At 51.7% G+C, this 21,822-nt stretch overlaps 1 protein-coding gene across 2 annotated transcripts in view; it reads left to right on the top strand.

Annotated features, from left to right (window-relative positions):
* The first annotated feature begins 1,293 nt into the window (after positions 1-1,293).
* CCDC88C (coiled-coil and HOOK domain protein 88C) overlaps positions 1,294-21,822 on the top strand; it is a 124,413-nt gene continuing 103,884 nt past the window's right edge. The window contains exons 1-3 of one of the 2 annotated variants that reach the window (XR_015721863.1): positions 1,294-1,542; positions 2,271-2,371; positions 9,280-9,388. Coding sequence is in view for 1 of the 2 variants with exons in the window: in XM_045807611.2 (XP_045663567.2) it covers positions 1,483-1,542; positions 2,271-2,371; positions 9,280-9,388 (270 nt within the window). In the remaining variant the exon portion in view is untranslated. The remainder of the gene's footprint in view (positions 1,543-2,270; positions 2,372-9,279; positions 9,389-21,822) is intronic. The other variant, XM_045807611.2, reaches the window with a different exon arrangement.

The raw sequence follows: 21,822 nt of genomic DNA, 5'->3' as shown, positions 1-21,822 counted from the left end.
AACAACACAACCGGCAGCCATTTACTGCCTACTGTATACTCTCTCTCTCTCTTTTTTTTAAAGTAGGCTCCGCGCCTTTCGTGAATTTCAACCGGGGGCTTGAACTCATGACCTTGATATCAAGACTTGAGCTGCGGTCAAGAGTCATATGCCTAACCACTGAGCCACCCGGGCGCCTTGCCTACTGTATACTTGCAGTACAGCAATACATTAGGCACTTCAGGTCAGCCCCGCACTGGCTGGCTCATCTGGACAACTCGTGAGTACTAGATTAGTTAAATCGCATTAAGTGCTTTGAACAATGAACTGAATTGTAGTGTGAAAGTATTACCAGCCTAAGGTGAGGTGGCACAGACGGATGGGAACTTGGGTCCACCGCAGCTGTCTCAGCAGGTTGGTCTGGGCCCAGGGCTTGCTTTCCTTCCAGTTGGGACCACTGTCCTTTCTCCTGTCGCCCTCCACTAAGCTGCTGTTATGTCCTCCAACTTGGAATCCGGGATTTGGCTCCTCTACTGCAAAGTGACTGTAGTTCTGGGGGTCGGGGGTCACAGGAGGGGCGGCCGCAGGGCGGTTCGGCCACATCACCGGCCTCTTGCAGGAACTTCTAGAAGACAGGTGGCGCGGTGGGACGCAAGAGGTCGCGCTCTTACGTTCTAAACTCAACACTAAGTTTCCTCCTTTGACCCCCGGGCTAGCGCCCCACCTGCCCGCGAGACCGACACCCCCACGCGAAGCGCGAGGGCTACGCTCTTCTGCCACGGACCCTGGAGGGGCCTCTGGCGGCACCCGGGGGGCTGGAGCTCCGCGCGGCCGATGGGCTGCACCTGCCCAGGGCCGGGAATCTCGGGATCGGGCTCCGCCGTGTCCTAGCGTGCTGTGGGCCGGGACGACTCCGCTGTCAGCGCCCCAGCTTCCGGCGCGCCCCCCGGGGAGGCAGAAGGGCGCCAGCGTCCGCGCGCGCTCCGGCCGGTACTTAGCGCCCGGCCCGCCGCAGACGCACGCGCGCAGGGAGACGCCACGTGCTGGGGCCCCGAGCGCGGAGGCTGCGCTCAGCGTGGGCGCGTGGCGGCGGCCCCACGTGCAGGTTGCCGGGGACGCCGCGCGGAGACCCCCTCCCCCCGCACACGTGCGGGCCGCCGCCGCCGCCGCCGCCGCCGCCACCGCCCCCTCCCGGAGCCCAGCGCAGCCGCGCCCGCACCCGGGCTCCAGGCCCCGGCACCGCGAGGCGGCGCGCCGGCTGCCTAGGGCCGCCGGGGGGCGGGGCTGCCGCCCGCATTGTTCCTCCCCGAGTGGCGGGCCCTCCCCTTCCCCCAGCCCCGGGCGGGGCGCGGGGCCGCCGAAGCCGCGGAACGTGGGCTCGCGCCCCGCCTTTGTCTCCCGGGTGCTAGCCGCCGCAGCCCCGCGCCCGCTGCTCGCTGCCGGAGCCGTTTTGTGCCGAGGCGCGGGGGACCGGGGCGTGGAGCCGGCGGGCGCAGCCTCAGCATGGACGTGACCGTTTCGGAGCTCATGGAGCTCTTCCTGCAGAGCCCGCTGGTGACCTGGGTGAGTGCGCCCAGCTCCCTGCCCCATTGTTGGTGCACTGGCTCCTTTCCCCGCTGCCTACAGGAGCCATACAGCCTCCCTTCCCGGGGGTCCCGGGTAGCCTCCGGGACGCGGGGGACTCAGCAAGTGCTCTTGGCCGAGGTCGAGGTCTGAGCCCAGGGGTCCCGAGGCATTTCCAACTCGGGAGCCCGCGCTCACGGCCCTGCTAGGGGCTGAGCAGGTACACCTGTTCTGACGGGGCGCTGGGCTAACGTCCCCGGAGCGGACAGGATCCAAGTAGTCACCTGGGCCCCCCATGGCTTGACCACTCGAGAAAAGGACCCACTCCCCCAAAATATTCTCGTGTAGTTTCTGAACCTCTGAGACCAGCAGGTGGGTGGCGGTGGGGACTGGAGAGCTCCGAGTGAGCATGTGTACAGGCTGGGGTCGGCGCAGTCATTTCCAGTAGATTTGAGACGTGAGAAATTTACTGAAAAGTCCCTTTTAGTTTTGTTGTTGTTGTTTTCCGCCCTGGGACACTGGAGAAGAGTGGGGAGGAAGTTTTCCTCCTGCTGTCTTGCGTCTGTTGCCTGGCGCAGGGTGGGGGTAGAGGCCCTGGAGAAGGGTGGGCGGGCGTGGGTGACCCCCTCTTCCCACACGGGCCTTGCCGGCCTTTGCCCTGGAGAGCTTTAGACAGTGCGCTCGGGGGTGACTTTTCCTGCCTCTCTCTCCGCGCCCCTTCCCGGCAGGTGAAAACTTTTGGCTCATTCGGAAGCGGCAACCAGGACAACCTGACAATGTACATGGATTTAGCAGACGGCATCTTTTTGAACCAAATCATGTTACAAATGTAAGTTATCTACGGGGAGGAAGGGAAGAAGGAAAGAACGATGCTTCAAAAAGTTTAAGGTCATAGCTATGGACCATGAAGTTCTAACAAGAGGGTTCTTTGCCAGTGGGGCCCCTGGTGTCTCAGTATTAAGGTGACTTCCTCCCATTCCTGTGGATATGAAGAATTCCGCGACAGCAGCGTGCCGGCTTGTTTGGTAAAGGCAATTTGGAATTGAATGACTGTCATCCACATGGTGTAGATAGCACAGTTGACTTCAAACTCAGATACTTGACTGAGGTTTGAGCAACGACGTTAAAAAACACACCCTTTTGGGGGCAAGGAACTGTAACAGAGTCTGGTTACAGGAAGTGTCTAGGGTGGACCCGGAGCCTCTGTGTGACTATAAAGTTGCACTGTAAGTTGGGATGCCTGTATTTGAGCTCCTTTTCACTTCGCTGTACATTTTCAGTTGCCCCATAGCAAGTGCAATTCGTTAAGGCCCTTCCCATGACATGGATTGAAAGTTACTGTGTGAAGAGAGCTCTGGGAGTCAGAATGCTGTGGCACTGTTTGTCTTGATGCACTCAGCTTAAACAGGGTCTTGGTGGAAGTTAAACTTACCAGCATGTGTGTGTTGACCACATCCTTTCCTGCAGCTGAATTCTGCAGAGCCTGTCTGATTGACAGCCTGCCACATGTAGGTGTTGGCTCCTCCCGCTGTATTCTGTTTTTAACTCAAAGTGCCGGGAACATATTGGAACTGACTGTCAGTATGATTCACAGGCACTGGAAGCAAACTAAAACGTTCTAATGTTCTCTGTGGATCAGCCACTGAGGCTCACCTACTCACCTGCAGCTGAGCAAGTTGTCCTACCGGAGCACGAACCCATTAGCTAATGAGTATCAGCTTTGTGGCCCACGCAGGAGGAGCAATTAGCTTTGGCATATTCAGAAAGTGGTTTAAATAAATCTACCTAAAAAAGGTCTGTTTCGAAAATTTCCTGGGAACACTGCTGCTTTTAATAAGTCATTTGGTGTCATGATGTGGGAGAGACACTTCAGTTTTTGTTTCTTCTTTTTTTTTTTTTTTAAAAGGCCCAACTAATCTTACCAATCTTGTGTTTGATTAGATCCTAAAAAGTGTGTTGCCAGCTTTGGCAGCACTTGTCTGAGAACATTGATGAAAAGGACTTTTCCTGGGGTTGTCTAGTGGCATATTTAAATCCTGCCAACTCCCCACCCCTATTTTGGTGGACCCCGAAAATGACTGGATTCCATTGGTGCAGTGACCACCGTGTCCTTACCCAAGCCCGAGACTGTTTAATTAAAAACAGCGGTATCCCGGCCTTTTCATTCAGTATTTACACCCGGGCAGAGGGGAGAACAAAAGCCCTGGGGCTGTTTCTCTTTCTTCCCTGACCTTTGGAATTCCTGAAGCATTTACCACTTGCTTGTAAATCCGAAAAGCCTGTTGGACCATTCCTTTGAGAAACACCGGCCCATCACTGGTTCGCACTTGGCCCGTGGCTAACTTCAGTTTGAAGGGCGTCTCCCCCTCCCTTGACAGTTTTTACCTGTTCTCCCCTCAGGGATATGCCAAGATAATCATCCTAGGAGCATGGCCTCAAGCCGTGCTTCTGGAACCTTCTGGCCAGGGTCAGGAGCAGAGGAAGGGACACCGGGCAGCCGTGTGGGTGGCTTTCCAGCCGAGAAATCAAGGAGTGAGGGGCACCAGCAGCACACAGTTTCCTGATCGGATGATCAGAATAACCCTGTTCCAGGTGATAGGATAGAAATCAGAACATTGTTTGCTCCTGGAGGTGGGTGAGGATTGTCTGGAAAGGAGACACAGGCGAAGTTCGGGGGAGAGTGGTGGTGATATGTTCTCTGTATTCACTGGAGTACATTTTATTTTTCAGAACTCATCAAGCTCTAACTTAAGATCTGTGTATTTCACTCTATGTAAAGATTATCTAAAAAAAAAAAATGTATGCCCCCCCCCCCCCCAAAAAAAAGCGTATTTCAGCCCTAGTGTTGACAGCCTAGGTAGCCAGCCTGGATTAGAACTCTAGGTCTGTCTCCTACTGACCAAGGGATGCTGGGCACACCACTCAACAATTTAGTTTCCTCCTCTGTACAATGGGAAGTAAACTGTCTCCCTGAAGAGATGGTTGTAAGGATTAAATGGGATGATGTGTTAGCAATTAGCACAGTGTTTATCACTTAAGAGGTACTAGGGTCAATTACAAATATGCCATCTTAATCCAGAAAGGATTTGAGGCACCCCATAAGAATTTTTCCAGTCTTTCTTTCTCCCACCTTCTTAGTTCCTAGATTACTGCATAATTCTTAGCCTTGGCCCTCTCTCAAGGAGAAGTAGAACAAAACGGGATTCTGGGACCCCCTTCTAAGACCCACATCTAATGCTGTATGTAAGCCTCTGTGTTCGCTTCCCCTGAATGGAGAAATGTCAGGCTAGCTAGCAGGTCAAGGATAAAGCTATGTTCTGCCTTATCTCCTCAGCTGGTAGCTCCAACTGTGTGCTATTTGCCTATTTTGATAAATTCTCCCCAAGTTGGTAGGACCTAGGAGAATTGTAGAGAGCAGTATGCTAAGTGGGTATGGAGCTCAGATAAGAGGCATGTTACCTAACACTTCAGAGCCATATGGAAGCCGGCGGGGGTCACGTGGCTGCACCTGGGCATTGTCTCTGGCAACTGAAGAAGGCTGCGGTCGTAGTCTCTTGGCCCTGGCCTCCCGGTGACATCAGTGCCTGAAAGCAGGAAAGCCCTGTGGGCTCAGCTTTCAGGGGAGGCCCAGGTGTAGGAGAATTCCCAGTGAAAGGCATTGAATGGTGTGAACCAAGATGCACGGGGAGCCTGTTGAATCGGTCCTCTGTAAATTCAGTCTTTCTGGGTGATCTGCTGGTAGCCAAGGGGAAACAAGATTTCTCATTCACTTTGGACACATTTCTCACTGTGTCGTAGGAAAGGTATTTAAGCATTCGGACTCTGAAAGCACCTGGCGGACAAGTTCACATTCCTGTCTCTGCCACTTCTTAGTTCTGCCTCCTTTGGCAAATTACTTAAACTCTTTAAGCCTCAACTTCCTGATCTGTAATAAGGGGATAGTATTTTATACACTTGGGAGGATTAAATAAGATTAGGCATCTAGAAAATGCCCAACAAACATTCATCATTGTTGGTAGTGAGGCCTAGGGCCCGGTGTGTGTGTGTATGCGTGTATGTATGTGTATGCGTGCCCGCTTGCGTGTGCGCACCTGAGCCACTGTACCTCTGTACTTTTGAAAATGGATACCTTCTGATTTGAGGCAGTGGCTATGGAGTGCAGTTGGGAGGATTGGGCTTGAGAGCTTGTGCCTTTGCGAGGCCTGTGGTAAGTCCAGCTTTATTCAGACTTTATCTCTGGTGCTTACTGCAAAATTCAGGGTAATATATTATTCAGGAGTTGGAAACATCCTCAGGTCAAACGGGAGAGTTTCCTAAATTTCTTTTTTTTAAGACTTTTTTTTTTTTTTAAGTGATCTCTACACCTAACATGGGACTCGAACTCACAACCCCAAAATCAAGAGTCGCACTCCCCACCAACCAATCCAGCCAGGTGCCCCAAGTTTCCTATGTTTCTAAAGGGCATTTTTAGGATAATTTAACTCCCTAGTGTGTTGGAAGAGGACTTCTAGTCCCATTCTGCCTATATAAAAGCTGAGGGCAAGTACTTGTTAGTTGAATGAGTTGTATTGGCGGAAAAGTGTTGGAAAAAAAAGATTTTTGTGAACTTAAGTGATTTCCTTTTTTGGCAACAGAGTACGACACTCTTCATGGGGGCTTTGAGTTCTTAAAAATTACACCAAAAATTTACCTTGGTTGTAGGAGAGTAGCAAGAGACAGATGAGCCAAATAAAATTGCCCGTGATTTTACCATGTAGAGGTAGCAATGCTAATATTCTGGTGTCTTCGATGTTATCTATGGTAGATATATGTATGCATATATGTAGATATATGTATGCATATATGTAGATATATGTATATACATATGCATATATGTAGATATATGTATGAATATGTATGCATATATGTAGATATATGCTCCTTAAGGCATCTTTATACTGACATGGGCTCATGCTATTGTCTTTTAGCATCCTTGTTTTTCAACCCGTGATACACTGTGGACATCTCTGTGTCAACAGATCATTTCTTGATTCGTTTTTAAATTTTGAAAGTCTTTGGAATATAACAAAAAGTTGCAGACTGGCTTTCCCAGGGGAGGGGGGCAAGGTTGCTATAAACGTAAATCATAACTCTTTAAAATTCTAGGGCAAGTTTATTTGCTTTTTTCTAGTTCGAAGTTTTTGTTTTTTAAAGATTTATTTATTAGAGAGAGCAGACTCTCCGCTGAGTGCGGAGCCTGATCTCACATCCCCAAGATCATGACCTGAGCCAAAGTCAAGAGTCGGATTCTCAACTGACTGAGCCACCCAAGCACCCCTCTAGTTAGAAGTTTTTATAAGGAAGTGCTGAGGACCACACAGTTTGGACTTCAAAATCTTCCTGAGTTCAGACAGGCTACCAGATGCTTTCACCCAGTGCCTCCCTCCTGTCCTCTGACCTCTCAATATGCGGCTTGTGGGCTTTTGCATTCTAGGGCTGTTATGAAAAAAAGTTCCTTGTTAGTAATGATGGCTTTTGGGGATGTACAGTCGTGCAGGGGTTTATAAGAGTTTGCCAGTGCAGACCTGGCCTTCAAGAATGACAGCCTAGGGCTGGAAGGATCCTATCGTCATTTTGCAGATGAGCACCCTGGGGCCCAGAGAACCTTGGCCAGTCCTGTGCCCCGAACTGGCATCTGTGCCTCCTGCCCCATTTTGTGCCCCACGGAAAGGTGGGGGTGACTCCGTGCTGGGAGAGTGAGGATGAGCCTTTCCTAACCATAGTTGACTTTTGTTTCCAGTTATTTCTTCATAACCTCTGTACCCTGTGAGTCTTCGTTAAAGGATGGAGTACTAATGATCGTGATAATTAGTCTAATTACTCGTTCGGTAAATGTTGAGGCTCTTTTGGAGTGTTGTTTCGGTTAGCTGAGCTGGGAGAACAAAAGCAGAGCTGGGCAGGGGCTTCTCTGCTGTTATCTGGGGGACGTGCAGGTCCCCACCCAGGGTGTGTGCTGTGCCTTTGCACACGCAGTGAGTGTGCACCGTGTATTCCAGCACGTGTGCCGAGGCCCCCTGACTTAAAGCTGGGACCACAGAAACAAAATGGAAAAAGCTCTGCGTGTTCTCTAAGTTCTGTTTTAAGAAGTACTTTAGTCACTTAGTGAAATTGCTTCTTCTCTCTTGAGGTACCTAAAGAGAGGAGAAGTGAGTCTTTAAGACAAATTGTTTGTAACGTTAAGTATACTTCTGTAGCTAAAAATGCCTTTGTGGTTGAAGTTCTGAATGCCACCTCTATTCCTAAATTAATTTCCACTGAACTGTTAACCTTTGTTTTCTCAGTAATGAATGGCTCCAAGAGAAACGTAACGTGCAAATGGCTTGGCCAGACTCCATTACTGTGTGAGGACAATAAGAAATGTTGTCACATGACGGTTGAAAAGCGATTCCCTGGTTGCCCCAAGGCTGCCCATGTGATTATTTTAGGGGATACAGGTTGATTGAATAAAATCCGTGGCTATTACTGCGTGTTGTAGGTAAAAGGCTTTGCATACACACAACACAGGGTAGGGACTCCTGGTGTATACGTCAAATATTTAATGGTCGAATTCTAAACAGTTCATATTATTAAAAAAAAAAAAAGATTGTGTTTCCAGTAATGTCTGAAATGGTTTCTACTTGTGGATTTTTTTTTTTTTTTCCTGTTTGTCAGTTTTGTGTTAATTACTGGCTTTGGAATGAGCCCTATGGCATCGGGGCTGATCTCCTTAACTGCCCAACTCCGTCTGTGCTCCTGTCCCATTGTGGGGCGATTACCGAGGAAGAGGCTGACTCTGCCCTCGTACCCGTCTCACAGGGCCCGGGATGACAGACGAAACCCTGAAAACACTCCTCATTTGATTAGACAGTGACACGGGAGGGAGGGCTTTCTTATGAGAAGTATCGAGTGGTACGCGGGAAGGTAGGAGCCAAATCCGGTCTACCCAGTCTGTTCTCTTCACGTAAGAAACATTTTCAGAAACCTTCTGGACGTGGATGAGTGGAAATACAAATCCATTGATTCAGATTTCTGGTTTCATCCCAACCAGACCTGACTTTTGCCCGAGACTGGAAAGTAAATGACACCGTGGGGGTTTCCCACATGAATTATTTATATCTCTGTGCTTGGCATTTCTTGTAGGGTACATGGGACACTGTGTCACGTCACACACTCCTGCTGTTGGTTTTTCAGGGTAGAATTGTGTCCCCGAAATGTAAATCACGGGCAGCACCAGCCCTAGGCCAATCTGGTGACAGAGGTGGGGGACCCCGGTGAGATGGAACATGAATGATTGTGATTTATTAACTCAGAAAACATACCTTTTTTTTCCCTCTTTTGGTATTTCCTATATTTTGGTTCAGCTTTTAATCTTTTCAGTCTTGAAATCTGTCTTGGGAGAGGTACTTGGTTTTCATTAAGTATCACTTTTGGGGTCTGCATTGACCTTTGGTGGTGGTTTATGGGTGCTGCTAGCAGTGGGAACGGAAATAATGTTGACTTGGCCCATGATGGGTTGGTGCTGGGGGGCGGGGGAGCAGGGAGGTGATGAGGGTCCCCCCCTCCTAAGATCCATGGCTTGGTAGTAGTGGAATAAGGATTTGACTCGAGCCACACTGTCACAGCCTCGTAGTTACTGAGGACTGGAGCTGGCTCTCAGCTGGGAACAGGGGTATGTGGCAAATGCTGGGGTATGCAGTTTCCATTCTTTTCCTTCTCCAGAGACCCCAGACCATCAAATCAGCGCATCAACAAGCACGTGAACAACGACGTGAACCTCCGCATTCAGAACTTAACCATCTTGGTGAGAAACATTAAGACCTACTACCAGGTAAGGGCCTGGAATCTCTTCCCCTGAAGTCCTGTTACGCGTCTGGTGGTGTCGTCACTGAACGGTTTCCCCGCAGGAAGCCGAGAGGAAATGGGGTTCAAGGTTAGGCATCTGCTTGCTCACGCTTGGTGTGTTTTCACTTGCGTCCTTTTTTTTTTTTTTTTTTTTGCATTGTGGGAAGGGTGTCAGATGTTGGATCACTTTGTCCAGTGAATGTCCTTTGAGCTGCGTGCAAAGCATTGTGCCTGGTATGATGGGGGCTCCAGGGATGGTCCTTGATTCACAGCCGCGGCCCCAAGCATGCTCTTGAGCGGGGACCCTGACATGGTGTCGCCCACAGCTGAGTGAGTCTTTGTTCAGGAGCAACTGAAAGGGTTGAGGGAAAGAGGGAAACGCAGAAGGGTTATGTTCGTGACCCCAGCTTGCAGACAGGAGCATTGGGGTTCACGGTGTGAGGCGTCCACTTGGCAGGTGCTCCCTGTGTCTCAGCAGCACGTAGGTGATGGGTTGGGCAAGGGGGCCTGGTGGGGAAGGGCTGTTCAAATATCCATCCCAGCCTTTGGAAGGTCAGGTGAGAATCGTTGATGTTGATGGGAAATGGATTTAAACTATGTCTCCCTGGTTTTTAAACTTCCTAGCAGTGAGCCTCCTTCTCCACCTCCCCCCTCCCAGTACATTTTTCTTGAAACCCCAGGTGAAGCCCTAGTGACTCTGATTGACTTGAGGGTTAGGGGGCCCTAGTGTTCTCTGCTCAGCACCTTCCTCTCCCGCTGGGGCATCTCTGTGGTTTCCAGGACCTTAAGGAGCACGGTTTGAGAACTGCTCAAGAACAAATCTTTTCCAGATTCATGCTGGGGCTTCGCTGATTCCTTGGGCAGACTCTGAGTTGGGGACCTGTTCTTAGCATCAGCTTCCTGGACTGTAACTCATCTCGGTGCTGGGGTTTAGGGACATCCTCAGAGTAGTGAGGTCCCTGTCAACATGAGGTAGGCCTCGGGCCACTGTGCTCGCTCTCTGTCCTCGTGCAGTCGTTGCTGGTTCTGAGGTCAGCCGAGGCATCATGCTGCATGCCGGGCCGGCTCCTGCCGAGGGCTGTGGTTGCCGTGGGAGCCCTCCTTCTGACACCTCAGGACGAATCTGAAGACGGATGAGAGGGAGGGAGTGGGCGGTGTCCTGGGTTTTCCGAGATGATGGTTTCCATCCTCCCATCGAGGTCGGGTGCATGAGAAGGGGTTACTGTAGCTGGGACGCTTTCCCAGTGCGGCCAGTTCTGCAAGCCACCTGTGCTCACTGCATGGACCATCAGTGGCCCAGCGCTGTGGGCTTCCTGAGCAGCCTCTGCGAGGCTTAGGTCCAGCCCCATCCTTTTAGTCCCAGATAGATGCCTGCTGTGCTGAGGAGGGGCGCCTGGGCGAGCTGGATCTATGGGGCTGAATGGGTCTGTTTTCCTGCCTGAGGGGTGCCACACTCAGGCCCGGGCATGCTGTAGGCAGGTGGGAAATAGTCAGCGAGTGTTTCCCTGGGGATGGCCATGGGCAGGGGAAGCTGAGCAAAGGGCAATGGGGCTGTCAGTGAACTTGGGTCTGGACATGGAGAGGGCTGTCTGGTGGCTGGGCCGGTTGTTCAGCATGTCCTCAGGGCTTGAACCCTATCTGCAGGCACCATTCATGGTGAGCAGGTGCTTTTGATGCTGTGTGCTAAGTGCCAGGGCAAGTGGATGGTGCTGGTAGCTCAACAGACCCCTAACCCATGCTGCGGGGGGTGGGGGAGAAGGCTTCCTGGAGGAGGAGGCAGCTGAGTGGAGTCTTGGTAGGTGACTGAGTTTCCATGTTTGGAGGGTCATGGGAAAGAGAGAAGGGGAGAGGGTGTAGAGGAAAATACGGGGGCATGAGACCGGTTTGTCTTTGATCTCTCAAGGTCCGTGTTTTGCACAGTTGCTCTGATAAAGGTCTGTTTTACCAAGTTTCAGATGAATCCAAACTGGGGAGGATGGGAACGTGACAAATACAGAAATTCAGACCAGGCTTGCAAGGTTGGCCAGAGCCAGTGGCGCTAGGTCGACGGGTGTATCTTGGGCCGCAGGTGTGGCTGGGGAGTGGTAATCTCTCCCTGGTGGTAGCCATGAAGCTCTCAGGTGGAGGCGAGCTCTCTGAGAGCCCCGTGCACAGTCAGGCTCTTGCTGCAAGCTGTTGGCCGTGCAGGGGCTGTGTTCTGCTCTTGCTGGCCCGGGGAGTCCCGCGCTGGGGGTGAGCCGCGGCTCCTGACCGTCCAGATGTGGTCTGGCCGGAGGGAACTTGACACCCGCTTGAGACCGTGTCAGTTCGGAGGCAGATTGCTGCTCTGTGTAGAGTTCCAGAAGATGAGACCCAGTCAGGGGGAGGAAAAGATGTCTAGTCCGTTCTCAGGGCCCAGAAAGACTCACGGGTAGAAAGGACGACCCTCCAACCTTGTTCTGCTTCTGTACTGTTAACTCTTTGTGGCTGGTGCGCGTGGGCAGCCGCAGCCCAGAGCAAGTGTTTGCCGTAAGCGCTCGCTAGCGGCTGCAGAGCTGTCCGTGCTTCTCAGCCCTGCTCGCTGGGAGAAAGCTCCCGGGCTGCTCCCTCTCCGGGCTGCCACAGGTTAGGTGTGGGCAGCTCTGTAGCTTTTTTTTTTTTTCTTTCTGATCTATTGTAAAATGAAGTTAAGTCCTGGTCTTATAAGTAATAGGTGCTCTTTATAAACAGCTTGGAAAATAAGTAGCAAGAAGAAATGAACCACCCGCAATGCCACCACTTCAAGACAATCCCTATTAACATTTTTACTGTTTTTACTGTTTCCTTCCAGTTTTTGCATGAATAGTTTTTGTTTTATACTGTTGTGGTCATGCCATATATACAATTGCATATCCTGCCTTTTTCCCTGCCACCTGACATTGAAGTGTAAGCACAGTTGGCTATGAGTATAAGAGGTCCTGAAAGCACGTTTTCTGAGGAGTGCTGCCCGAGTCCCCTTGTGAAAGTGGCCCTCCAACTTGGGAGGGCTCAGGATGAAGCAGTGCCGCTCCTTGCTGTTGCAGGGTGGCCTGGAAGGGCGAGAGAGTGCCCCCCGAGTGAGTGGGACTCCCGCTTGCCTGTGGCTTTTTGGTGGACTCCTTGAGGTCACAGAACCCCTCCTCTGGTCGGTTCTGCCCACTAGCTGTCCCCTTCTTTTCAGAGGCACCATGGGGCAGGGATAGAAAGGATGGGGACCTCTCTTGAGTAGCATGGGCTTATCGCACAAGGAAGCTCAAGTTGTGCCTCTGAAGACCTGTGGAGACAATAACCTTTGACCTTTTTCTGGGGCAGAAGGTAGACGGTGGGGGTGAAAGCCAGCATGGCCGGACTTAGTCTGACCACTGGTGCGTGCGCCAGGGTCTCAGGCTGCCTCCTGACCTGACTTGTCTGGGGTTGGGACCTAGAACCTGCATTTGCAGAAGTTCCCCAGCTGTTGGTCTTACCATCCTTCCAGCAGGCTGGGGAATCAGTGGGCTTCTCAGTGTGTGGTCCCCAGACCTGCAGCATCAGTATCACCTGGGAACCTGCTAGAATGCAGATCGCCAGGCCTGTCCCCAGACGGGCTGTGGTGGTCCGGCAGTGTGTCTTCACAAGCCCTCCTGGTGATTCTGATGTACACTCTCGTGGGAACCAAGGGTTAGAGTGTTTCTAGTGATGTCCAGAAGATGTGTCTTCGGCCAGGTCTCCCCAGGTGACTCCTCTTCATCACATCCAGCGGACACACATCTCCCCTGTCCTGGGACAGGGAAGCAGAGAAGGGAGCGCTTGGTGTAGTCGCTGCCTTTTACAGAAGAAAAGGCTGACAGCCCAAGGTGGAGGTACCCGCTCCGGTCGAGCCTCCGCAGACAGAGGAACATCTGCTGAGAGGCCTGGAGGAAAGGCAAGCTTAGACCAGACCGCGTGCTGCCTCAAGCCACCTGGCTGGCCAGCTCTGAGCCCCCCCCTCACATGGTGCTTGTTTCACTTGCTCAACAGCCAAACTCCTTTTCCTCGGAGTCCTCAGGTTAAATTTTACGGTTATAGAACGGTTCTCTTTATGTTCACATTCTCGAGGGTTTGCGTTAAATGCGGGTTCACTGGATACCGGAGCCAGTGGGAAAGTGCATCTAGTAGGAGCGGAGATCCTTGGTGTAGCAGTGGCTGATGCGAGTGTATTCTTCGGGGGCTGTGCACGGTGTCGCACTGCCATTCCCTGCCCTGGACACCTGCAGTCCTGCTCCTCCTCCCAACATTTCGGGCCTGCCTGTCACGTCACGTGAAGTTACTGAGGCTCCTTTGGTTTTGTGCACTTCAGACAGCGACCTGGATAAATTCGGCGTGTGTGGCTGTTTGTCGTCAGGTGTACACGTAGATCTCTGTCCTGAAATCGGGACCCTCAGGTGAATGTATGGACCTGCCTGCAGAACTTACCCTGAAATGAGAAATCTGCAGTTTCCTTCAGCGGCCCCCCTTACGGATCATGTGCCATGGTCAGAAGGCCAGGACTGACCCAGAATATGGGTTTGTTTGTTTTTTTTTAAGATTTTATTTATTTATTAGAGAGAAGGGGAGAAGCAGGATCCCTGCTGAGCAGGGAGTCCGATGTGGGGCCCAGTTCCAGGACCCTGAAATCATGACCTGAGCCGAAGGCAGACGCTTAACTGACTGAGCCACCCAGATGTCCCGAATATCGTTCTTTATCTCAGAAGAAATAGAATGAAGAGTCTGGGGTTGCTTTATCTTCTATAGTCTTTTTTCTTTATTGCTTTGAAAAATTAAAGTAGTATGGATGTTTCTAATGAACACTTGTGTATCTATTAAAAATAAATATGAACACATGAATATAGTTCATATCTGCTTAAGGCTTGTTCCCCCCCCTTAAATAAAATTTCTCTTATCCAAGTCCCCAGGATGCCTCCGGTGTGTCCAATTATCCTTCCCTCCCTCCCTGGAGATAATCCTCATTGTTAATTTCCTGCGCATCCAGTTCATGTTTTTATACTCTTGGTCCGTGTTTATGTGTATATATGTGTGTGCATACATACATATGTGTTACTTTGTGTGACATCTCTAGATAAAACTTCCATACACTTGCCTGACCCTTTTCCCTACTCAGCCTGTTTCTGAGATCTGTCCATTTTCGGTGGTGGTTGTATTAGATAAGCACGGGCTGACTACTTAAAATTAGAATTATCTCTAGAAATAATGTTCACTCAGTTTGAGAAATGAATGACTTGTCAAAAGTAAGAATAGAAGGAAATGTACATTTGATATTGTTGGTGGGAACATGGCAAACCCATGTAGCTCGGTCTCATTCGTGTGGTCGGTAGGGTTCAAAGTGAAGCCTCCGTAGGTGGGTGTGCCCTGCTTTCATGGATAGGGATGGTGTTCAGGGGAATTGACAACAGTCCACACTGGCCGTTTCTACAGTACCAGTGGAATTTGCTTTATGATGAATACAGTATCAAATGTGCAGGGGAGAGGTTTTTTTTTTTTTTTTTTTTTTTTTAAGATTTGTTTATTTTGGAGTGAGAGCACAAGCAGAGGGGAAGGGGCGGGGGGGGGGGGTAGAGAGAAAGAAGCAGACTCCCTGCTCAGCGCAGAGCCGGACCCTGGACCTTGGACCGCGGACGCGGGGCTCGATCTCATGACCCTGAGATCACAACCTGAGCTGAAATCAAGAGTCGGATGCTTAACCAACTCGGCCACCCAGGTGCCCCTCCACTTTTGGTTTTATAGAGGAGGGCTGTGAGGCTCCACAGGAGGGTGGATATTCTTGACTTTGTAGCTTATGTTTTTAGCGTCTGAGGACACTGAAAGTAATATCTCTTATTATAAAAATATTTTTTGAATGCAGATTGGGAGAAATAAGGGCAACTAAGTCCACCCATTACCTCACCACTCAGAGATGCCATTGTTAACATTTTGGTAATTGTGCCTTCCATCTTTGCGTCTGCGTGCGCCGTGGGTTTCAAAGTGTGGGCTACCTCATCTATACTATGTGTAACCTGCTTTCTTTTCATTTCCTGTGCAGTGAGCGTTTTCCCATGTCATTAAATGTTCTCTCATAATAGGCAATTCACTGTCTACCTGGCACTCCCATCGTGCGGCTCACCCGTTATGGGAGAGCCAACTCTACCAACCAGCTCAGCTGATACTGTTACTTCTGTCTCAGAATTACAGACACCACCACCACGAACGTGCTTGGTACTTAACCCTTTCACCAAATGTTTTCATTTCCTGGGGATGAATGACTGGTATGGAATTCCCGGGTCAAAGGGCATGAATACTTTGAGGACTTCTGTTACTGCCAGGATTGCCTTTTATACAGGCCTTTTGTGTTTCTTGCCAACTTGCCCGTTCACGCCTGTCGTGTGTCGTGTTAAGATACACCGTGTTCTGCGTTGGTGTCGAACGCATGACAAACATTTCTGTGTCTATGCCGTGCGGATGAAGGTCTGAGGTTTTTACCGTATGCCTGGGCAAGCTTCCTTGCATTGGGGGTACTGTCGGAGGCCGGTTTGGAGTCTCCAGCAGAACAGCCTCCTGGTGATGGTGGCGCAGTGATGGCATGGTGGTGAGGCCGGGAGGTCTTCATCAGAGAGGCCCCTGCGTCCTGTCCCCGGGTCAGCAGTGGGAGCTCTTTTTCTGCTGTGGACTTGACCCAGGAGCGTTCCTGCTTCCCCGTGACTGGGAGCTGTCCGTGTGCAGTTCAAGAGGGAACCTTCCGGACCATGTTGGGAAGTGAGCCCGAGGGGCGGTGGTCTGCATGGACCCCTCCTTTCCTCTTTCCTTCATCTCACTTGCTGGCCCTCATTGTCTCTAGGGTAGTGATGAAATGGGGGATGAGGAAAGCTCTGGGAGCCCAGAGAGGTGGGGTTCCCTTGCCAGGCGCTGCCTGGTTCTTTTCTTTCTTGTTCTTAAGGCCGTTCTTCATGCCTGAGATGCCCACATCTCGTGGCGTGGGAGAGGCCAGGTAAACCAGCCGCTGTAACACTTGGGCGATCACAGCCTGGGAAAGGGTGAAGCTCCTGGGAAGCTTTCCTGTAGTGGGTGACACTTGTCCTGAGTCTTGGAGGATTGGAGGGAGCTAGACCGGCAGAAAAATGGGGCTCATAAGGGCGTGTCCTGGGAGAGGAATGGCACCTGCAAAGCTGTAGAGACAGAAAACAGCCTGAGGACTGATTAAATCACTTCAAGGTGGCTAGAGGTTGGGTGTCTTTGCGGGTGGTGATGGGTGAGGAAGGAAGATGATGAGGTGCGGGGTGGTAGGGGGCGGATGCCATGCTGACGAATTCAGACTTCATCCTGAAGGACTCAGGAGTCTTTGGGAGAATTTTTAAAAGGGCAAGTTGAACAAAGGAAATGCTGGCCCCCATATCAAAAATGGATTGGTTTCAGGAGGGAGTGGGGAGTCGGGGCAGATTGTGGGGGCCTGGACCAAGGCAGGGGCCGAGGGGACGAGTTCTGAGAGATACGCCTGGGGTATTGCCCATGCGGGGCCATGGGCAGCACCTTGCTTGGTGCCCCACCTGGAGCGAGCATCTGAGGGGAGGGTAAATGTTTTCCCAGGCCCAGGACCTCTGAGGCCTGCAGCAGATCTGCCCCCCACTTTCCCCAGGGCCTCGGGGTTCAGGGCCTGCCCCATGGGGCAGAATGGCAGTGGCTCTGGGTCAGCTGGAGGGGAGGTGGCTGGAGGAGGGTGGCAGCTTTCAGGGCCGCTAGAATTTCCCTTTTCTACACTAAACAGAAGGCATTTGCTCCTGACCTATGACCCTCTCTGTCCTGCTGACCAGGGACGGAGCAAAGAGGGCGGAGGACACCCAGTCATGTGCTTCATCACCCCAGACCTTTCCAGAGGCAGGTTTTGTTTCTGCAAAATGGGAGACCAGGTGTCAGTTGGACTTGATTTCTTGTTTTTTTCTCCTTTTCATTTTTAGAGGAAATGCTGTCAAGTCATATTGAATAGGAAGCAGGGACTTTGAGATTCAGCTTTTTGCCCCGGTCAGAAGCTTGAGAGAAGGAAACAGTGCCTCCTGTGAGCCAGGCCTTGGCACTGCGGGGAAGAAGTTGCTGTCTCCATTTTACAGGTTAGGAAAGTGAGGCTCATCAAGTAAGATCTAGAAACAGCCCCAGAGAGCTATAGGTTTTCTTGGTCATCGGCTGCTTGGTGACATGTCTTTCTAAAAATCAGTGTGTCTGCAGTTCATCGTGTGGGAAGATAGCTCGGTGTAGGCAGAGCCTAGTTCTGTGAAGGTTGGCAGGGCCACTCAGGATCTGCCCGGTCACCGGGGTGAGGTGGTTCCTGGGCCAGAAGCCTCACGTGGCGGGCCGGGCTGGGAGTGCTGCCTCCGGAGGGCCTCCTGCTTGGGCTCCGCCTTGTTGAAAACTAGATTTCACACCAGCCTGGAGCCCCAGAGGAAGGGACTGGATTGCTTCAGGCCCCTTCAGAAGCCAGCGCTTCCGGGCTTGGGTCGTGGGTGGGATGCAGGGAGCAGCTGGTCTCAGACTGCACCCCTGGAGCAGCAGGAAGCAGAGAATCAGGGGCTAATTGCAGAGGGTGGGGAGGGGTGAAAGGTGGGTCTGATGTAATTAGTGGAGCTGGAACTTGGCCAGGCCATGGAGGCTGAAGGCGAGGAGGAGAGAGAGACACACACACACACACACAGAGAGAGAGAGAGAGAGAGAGAGAGAGAGGAGGCCGGGAGAATATATGCAGACACCATCCTCTGGTCTCTGTGGGCTCCCCCTCTTGACCTTGAGTCCAGACCGTGAATTGTTGGGGCTTTCCCTGCTGTCCCCGAGCTGCCACGCTCTCCTTCCCTCCCAGGCCCTGTGGGCTGCCGCAGCACTGAGCCCACATGCCCCATATAGGGTTGGCCCACGCAGACCTTCACAGCTGCAAATCTGCCCTTTGTCCTGGCTCCTCTCCTTCTCCTGAATGGCACTTCTTTCCAGAATCCTGGTTCTGATACACGTGCTCTCACCATGGATTTACTTCTCTATACCTTTCATTCCAGGTTTCTCAGAGTTTGTGGCCACGCCTTTAAGAGGTGTCCTTTTCCCACTCTGGCATAGAAGAGACCCGGGGGTGGAAGTTGGGGGGAGTCACACACACCCCCCCATCGGGCAAATGGTCTGAATTTGTGCTTCCAGCAAAATATTAGCTGAACCATGACCACGAAGTGCTCAGATGCTCAGGGTGGGAAGTGAACCGGCCTCCTTTTCAGGTAGCTCTTGTCACACATTCAGAACTGGGCTGCGAGTGTTCAGGGGCGTGGGGATCCCGCACTGCTGGGTGAAAGAAGGTAGAAACCTATTTTTGTTGTACACTGGACTCCAGAGAGGTAGGAAGTGGGAAGAGGTACCCATTCCTTTTGTGACGAGGAGGAGGGAAATGGATTTCTTATTTTAAGGGGGGGGGGGTCTCTCCCTTGCCTTGGGTTTTGGTGTTCGGTGCCAAGATCAGCATGTTGGAGGTTACAACGACTTTGTCAGAAGGAGACTCTGAAGAACTTGCCCGGGCAGGCTTTGCCCCTCCGTAGAGCCGCCCGCATGGCTCACCTCCAGGGCTAATGACAGTTTTTGTTATCCAGCCGTTCTCCTGGAAGGGCAGAGTTTTTCTGCTCCTGAGCTGTAGCATTCAGGGCCTTGGTCCTTTCCCTTTATGACCTGTAATTTGAGTCATTTTTCTGGTATTCAGGAGAAAGACTAACGAGGATGAGGAAGTGCTTGTCTGAAATTGGTGGGTTCACCAAGGATGATGGAGGTGTTGAAGAGGCCCCCGATCCGGAGTTTGTTGGTGATCATTTGAGGGCAGGTGGAGGTTTTAGAAGGGCTGCCGGCGACACCCTGCAAGGGTTCCATTGACTGGGGATGAGGTTTCTCAACAGGTTAAGGGGGGCGTGGAGGTGTTCTAAATACAGGGCCACGCTGTGAGGGAAGAGATGGGGCCCAGGGCGGCTTTTGGGGGGGGAGCCTCCCATTGCTTCTGTCCAGTAAGACTGGAAAAGAACAAGGCCTTCTAGACTCAGGGTCTCAGAACCGCCATCCGGGGAGCACAGGTTCCAGAGTAACCGAGAAGGTCTCCCACCTGTGTGGGGAACGCAAGGGGGTTTTATGAGCAAGAGGGAAGGGGGAATTACACGATGGAGGTAGGGGAGAGAAGAGGACAAAGCAGCTAACTGGGGGCTGACGGGCTGAGCGGCCTCTGATTACTGTCTCATTATTTTATTGATGCTAGCACACAGAGGTGTCCCGGGCATGTATTACTTAACCTTACCATCCTCCTGTGATACCCATGTCAGGTGCTCTGTTGAAATGTTCTGAGCAATTGCCTGTAAAGCTGTTGCCACTTCGGGCCCAGGTCAAGAGTTCACCTGTTGGGAAGGAAAATGGAGCTTGAAAATGGGATCTCTTCTGTCCAGAGATTTTATACAGTTCCATCCACACTTCCGTTGGCAGCCACCCAGTGGTCCCGGCGTTGGCTCTGGAGGGGGAGGAGTCAGGTTTGCTTTCTCAGCCTGGGGGAGGAGGGGGGGTTGGTGGTGAAGGCCAGGAAGGTGAAGCCAGAGGGGGAAGATCGAGATGGAGGCATGGGGGTGGGGAGGGGGCAGAAGTAAGGGCAAGCTCTGCTGCTTTGTCAGCTTGGGTCATTTAATTCTTGCAAGGGTCTAGAAACTCGTGTGTCATGGTTACTACCGGTGTGACTTAGGGTGTGTCAGTTAACTTCACCTATAAAATTCGGCTGATACCATATTACAGCTTGTCGTGACGCTTCACATGAAATGATGCCAAGTTTCTTGAGGCCGTGAGCGCTGACCACGGTTAGCTCGTGCTCCCGGGCTGGCTTGGCGGTCGGTCTGTATGGTGCAGCTGCAAGGGCCAAGCGCAAGCAAGGAACACCACTGCACGCCTCTGTCTGCAGAGGCAGGAGGCAGAGGCTGGGGTCCTTGGAGCTCACCACCCACATTTGCGACCTTGGGGGGGGCTTCATCTCCCGGGAGTCTTTCTTATCTGAAACGGGCATGTTAATAGTGCCTGCCTTAAGGACCGTGAGGTGGGTTGAATGAGGGCCTTGTGCGGGTACCGCGAGGGTGGGATGCCCACTGGTCGGGTAGAGGGGGTCGCGAGCAGATCCGTCTCTCTGGGCGTGCTTCACTGGCTTATTAGTGGGTGGGTTGAGGAGAGGCCCTGCCCCGGGGCCCACTGTGATGCGTTTGGATTCGTCCCGTAAGCACGCACATATGTGCTTGACTCGCCCTACGCCTTTTTCTCCTCTATGATCTTTTTAAGTTTCCTGTGTGCTTACCGTGCACTGAGCGTCTTAGGCCTGTTATCTCACGATTTTATCTGCCCCCAGCAGTGAACTATCTTAAAAGCTGGTACTGCATCTTGGTGTCTCACCACGGCAGTACGGAAACAGGTCTACCAGCAGCATGTGTTAGAGACAGGATACAACACAACAGAACCCATGATTCGGGAGTAAGTAGTTCAGAAAATCAGCCAGTCCTCGCTTTCGGGGAGCTCGTTATTACCGGGCCTGGATCCGGGATCCTGTCTCTAGGCTAGAATGGCCTGACAAATTCCCCGCCCTATTGCTCCTTTGTAGACTGAGTAATTGGAGGACAGGGCCTTGCTTTATTCTGTGTCGCTTGAGTGCCTGACCTGTATCGGGAACTTAGGACCTGACCGTTGAGGTCAGAGATGCGTTGAGGAGGTCAGAGATGCAGTGGGGTGGCTGGAGCCTCTGAATCCCACTCTTCGAGGGGTCCCCTGCTGCTTTCACGCCAACCTGCAGGCTTTTCATGTGGTGTTCCGCTTTGTTGATGGAGATGCCATATGTCAGGTACTGGGGAGGCTCGGTCCCTGGGGGGTGGAAATTACATTGATTGTTTTCAACTTTGTCTAGCCAGTTTGGCTCCCCTGAGCCTTGTAATGTTTAGGCTTAATGACTTTAAAACTTTAAAAATGAATGCCTCCTTTCCAAACCACAGCCACCAAACAGGCTACGCCTCCTGTTTACTTCCCTTTACAGTGTGGAATTGGGGCTGTGTTATCAGAAACTCGGAATCCAGTTCGGCACTTCTGGTGCTAAGCTGGTCTTCTAGACACTTCCCCCCTCCTCCCGCTTTACAGTGAGAATTTGTTATGTTGGAATCTTACAGACTAGAGCTTACAAAATTGGCCTTTTCAGATGGCGGCTCAGTTGCAGCAGTGGGTGTCCCAATGTTGAGATGCCAACAAAAAGAAGAGCTGGTGGCTCTGATAAGCCCAGGCTCTTCTTTTCTGCAGCTGCCTGGGGCAGTTAATCCCGGATGGTTTGGCTTGCCCACACTTTCTGAGGAAAGCACATGGGGACAGAAGTGTAGGTCACCTAGGAGGAAGAGATGCTTGGATCTGACCTGCTTCACCTGTCGTCAC

The sequence above is a fragment of the Ursus americanus genome, chromosome 26 (genome assembly GCF_024610735.1).
Source record: "Ursus americanus isolate L20-20 chromosome 26, mUrsAme1.1.p, whole genome shotgun sequence".
Taxonomy (NCBI): Eukaryota; Metazoa; Chordata; class Mammalia; order Carnivora; family Ursidae; genus Ursus; species Ursus americanus.
The sequence above is the reverse complement of the archived record's forward strand: the minus strand, read 5'-3'. Positions and strand labels throughout refer to the sequence as shown.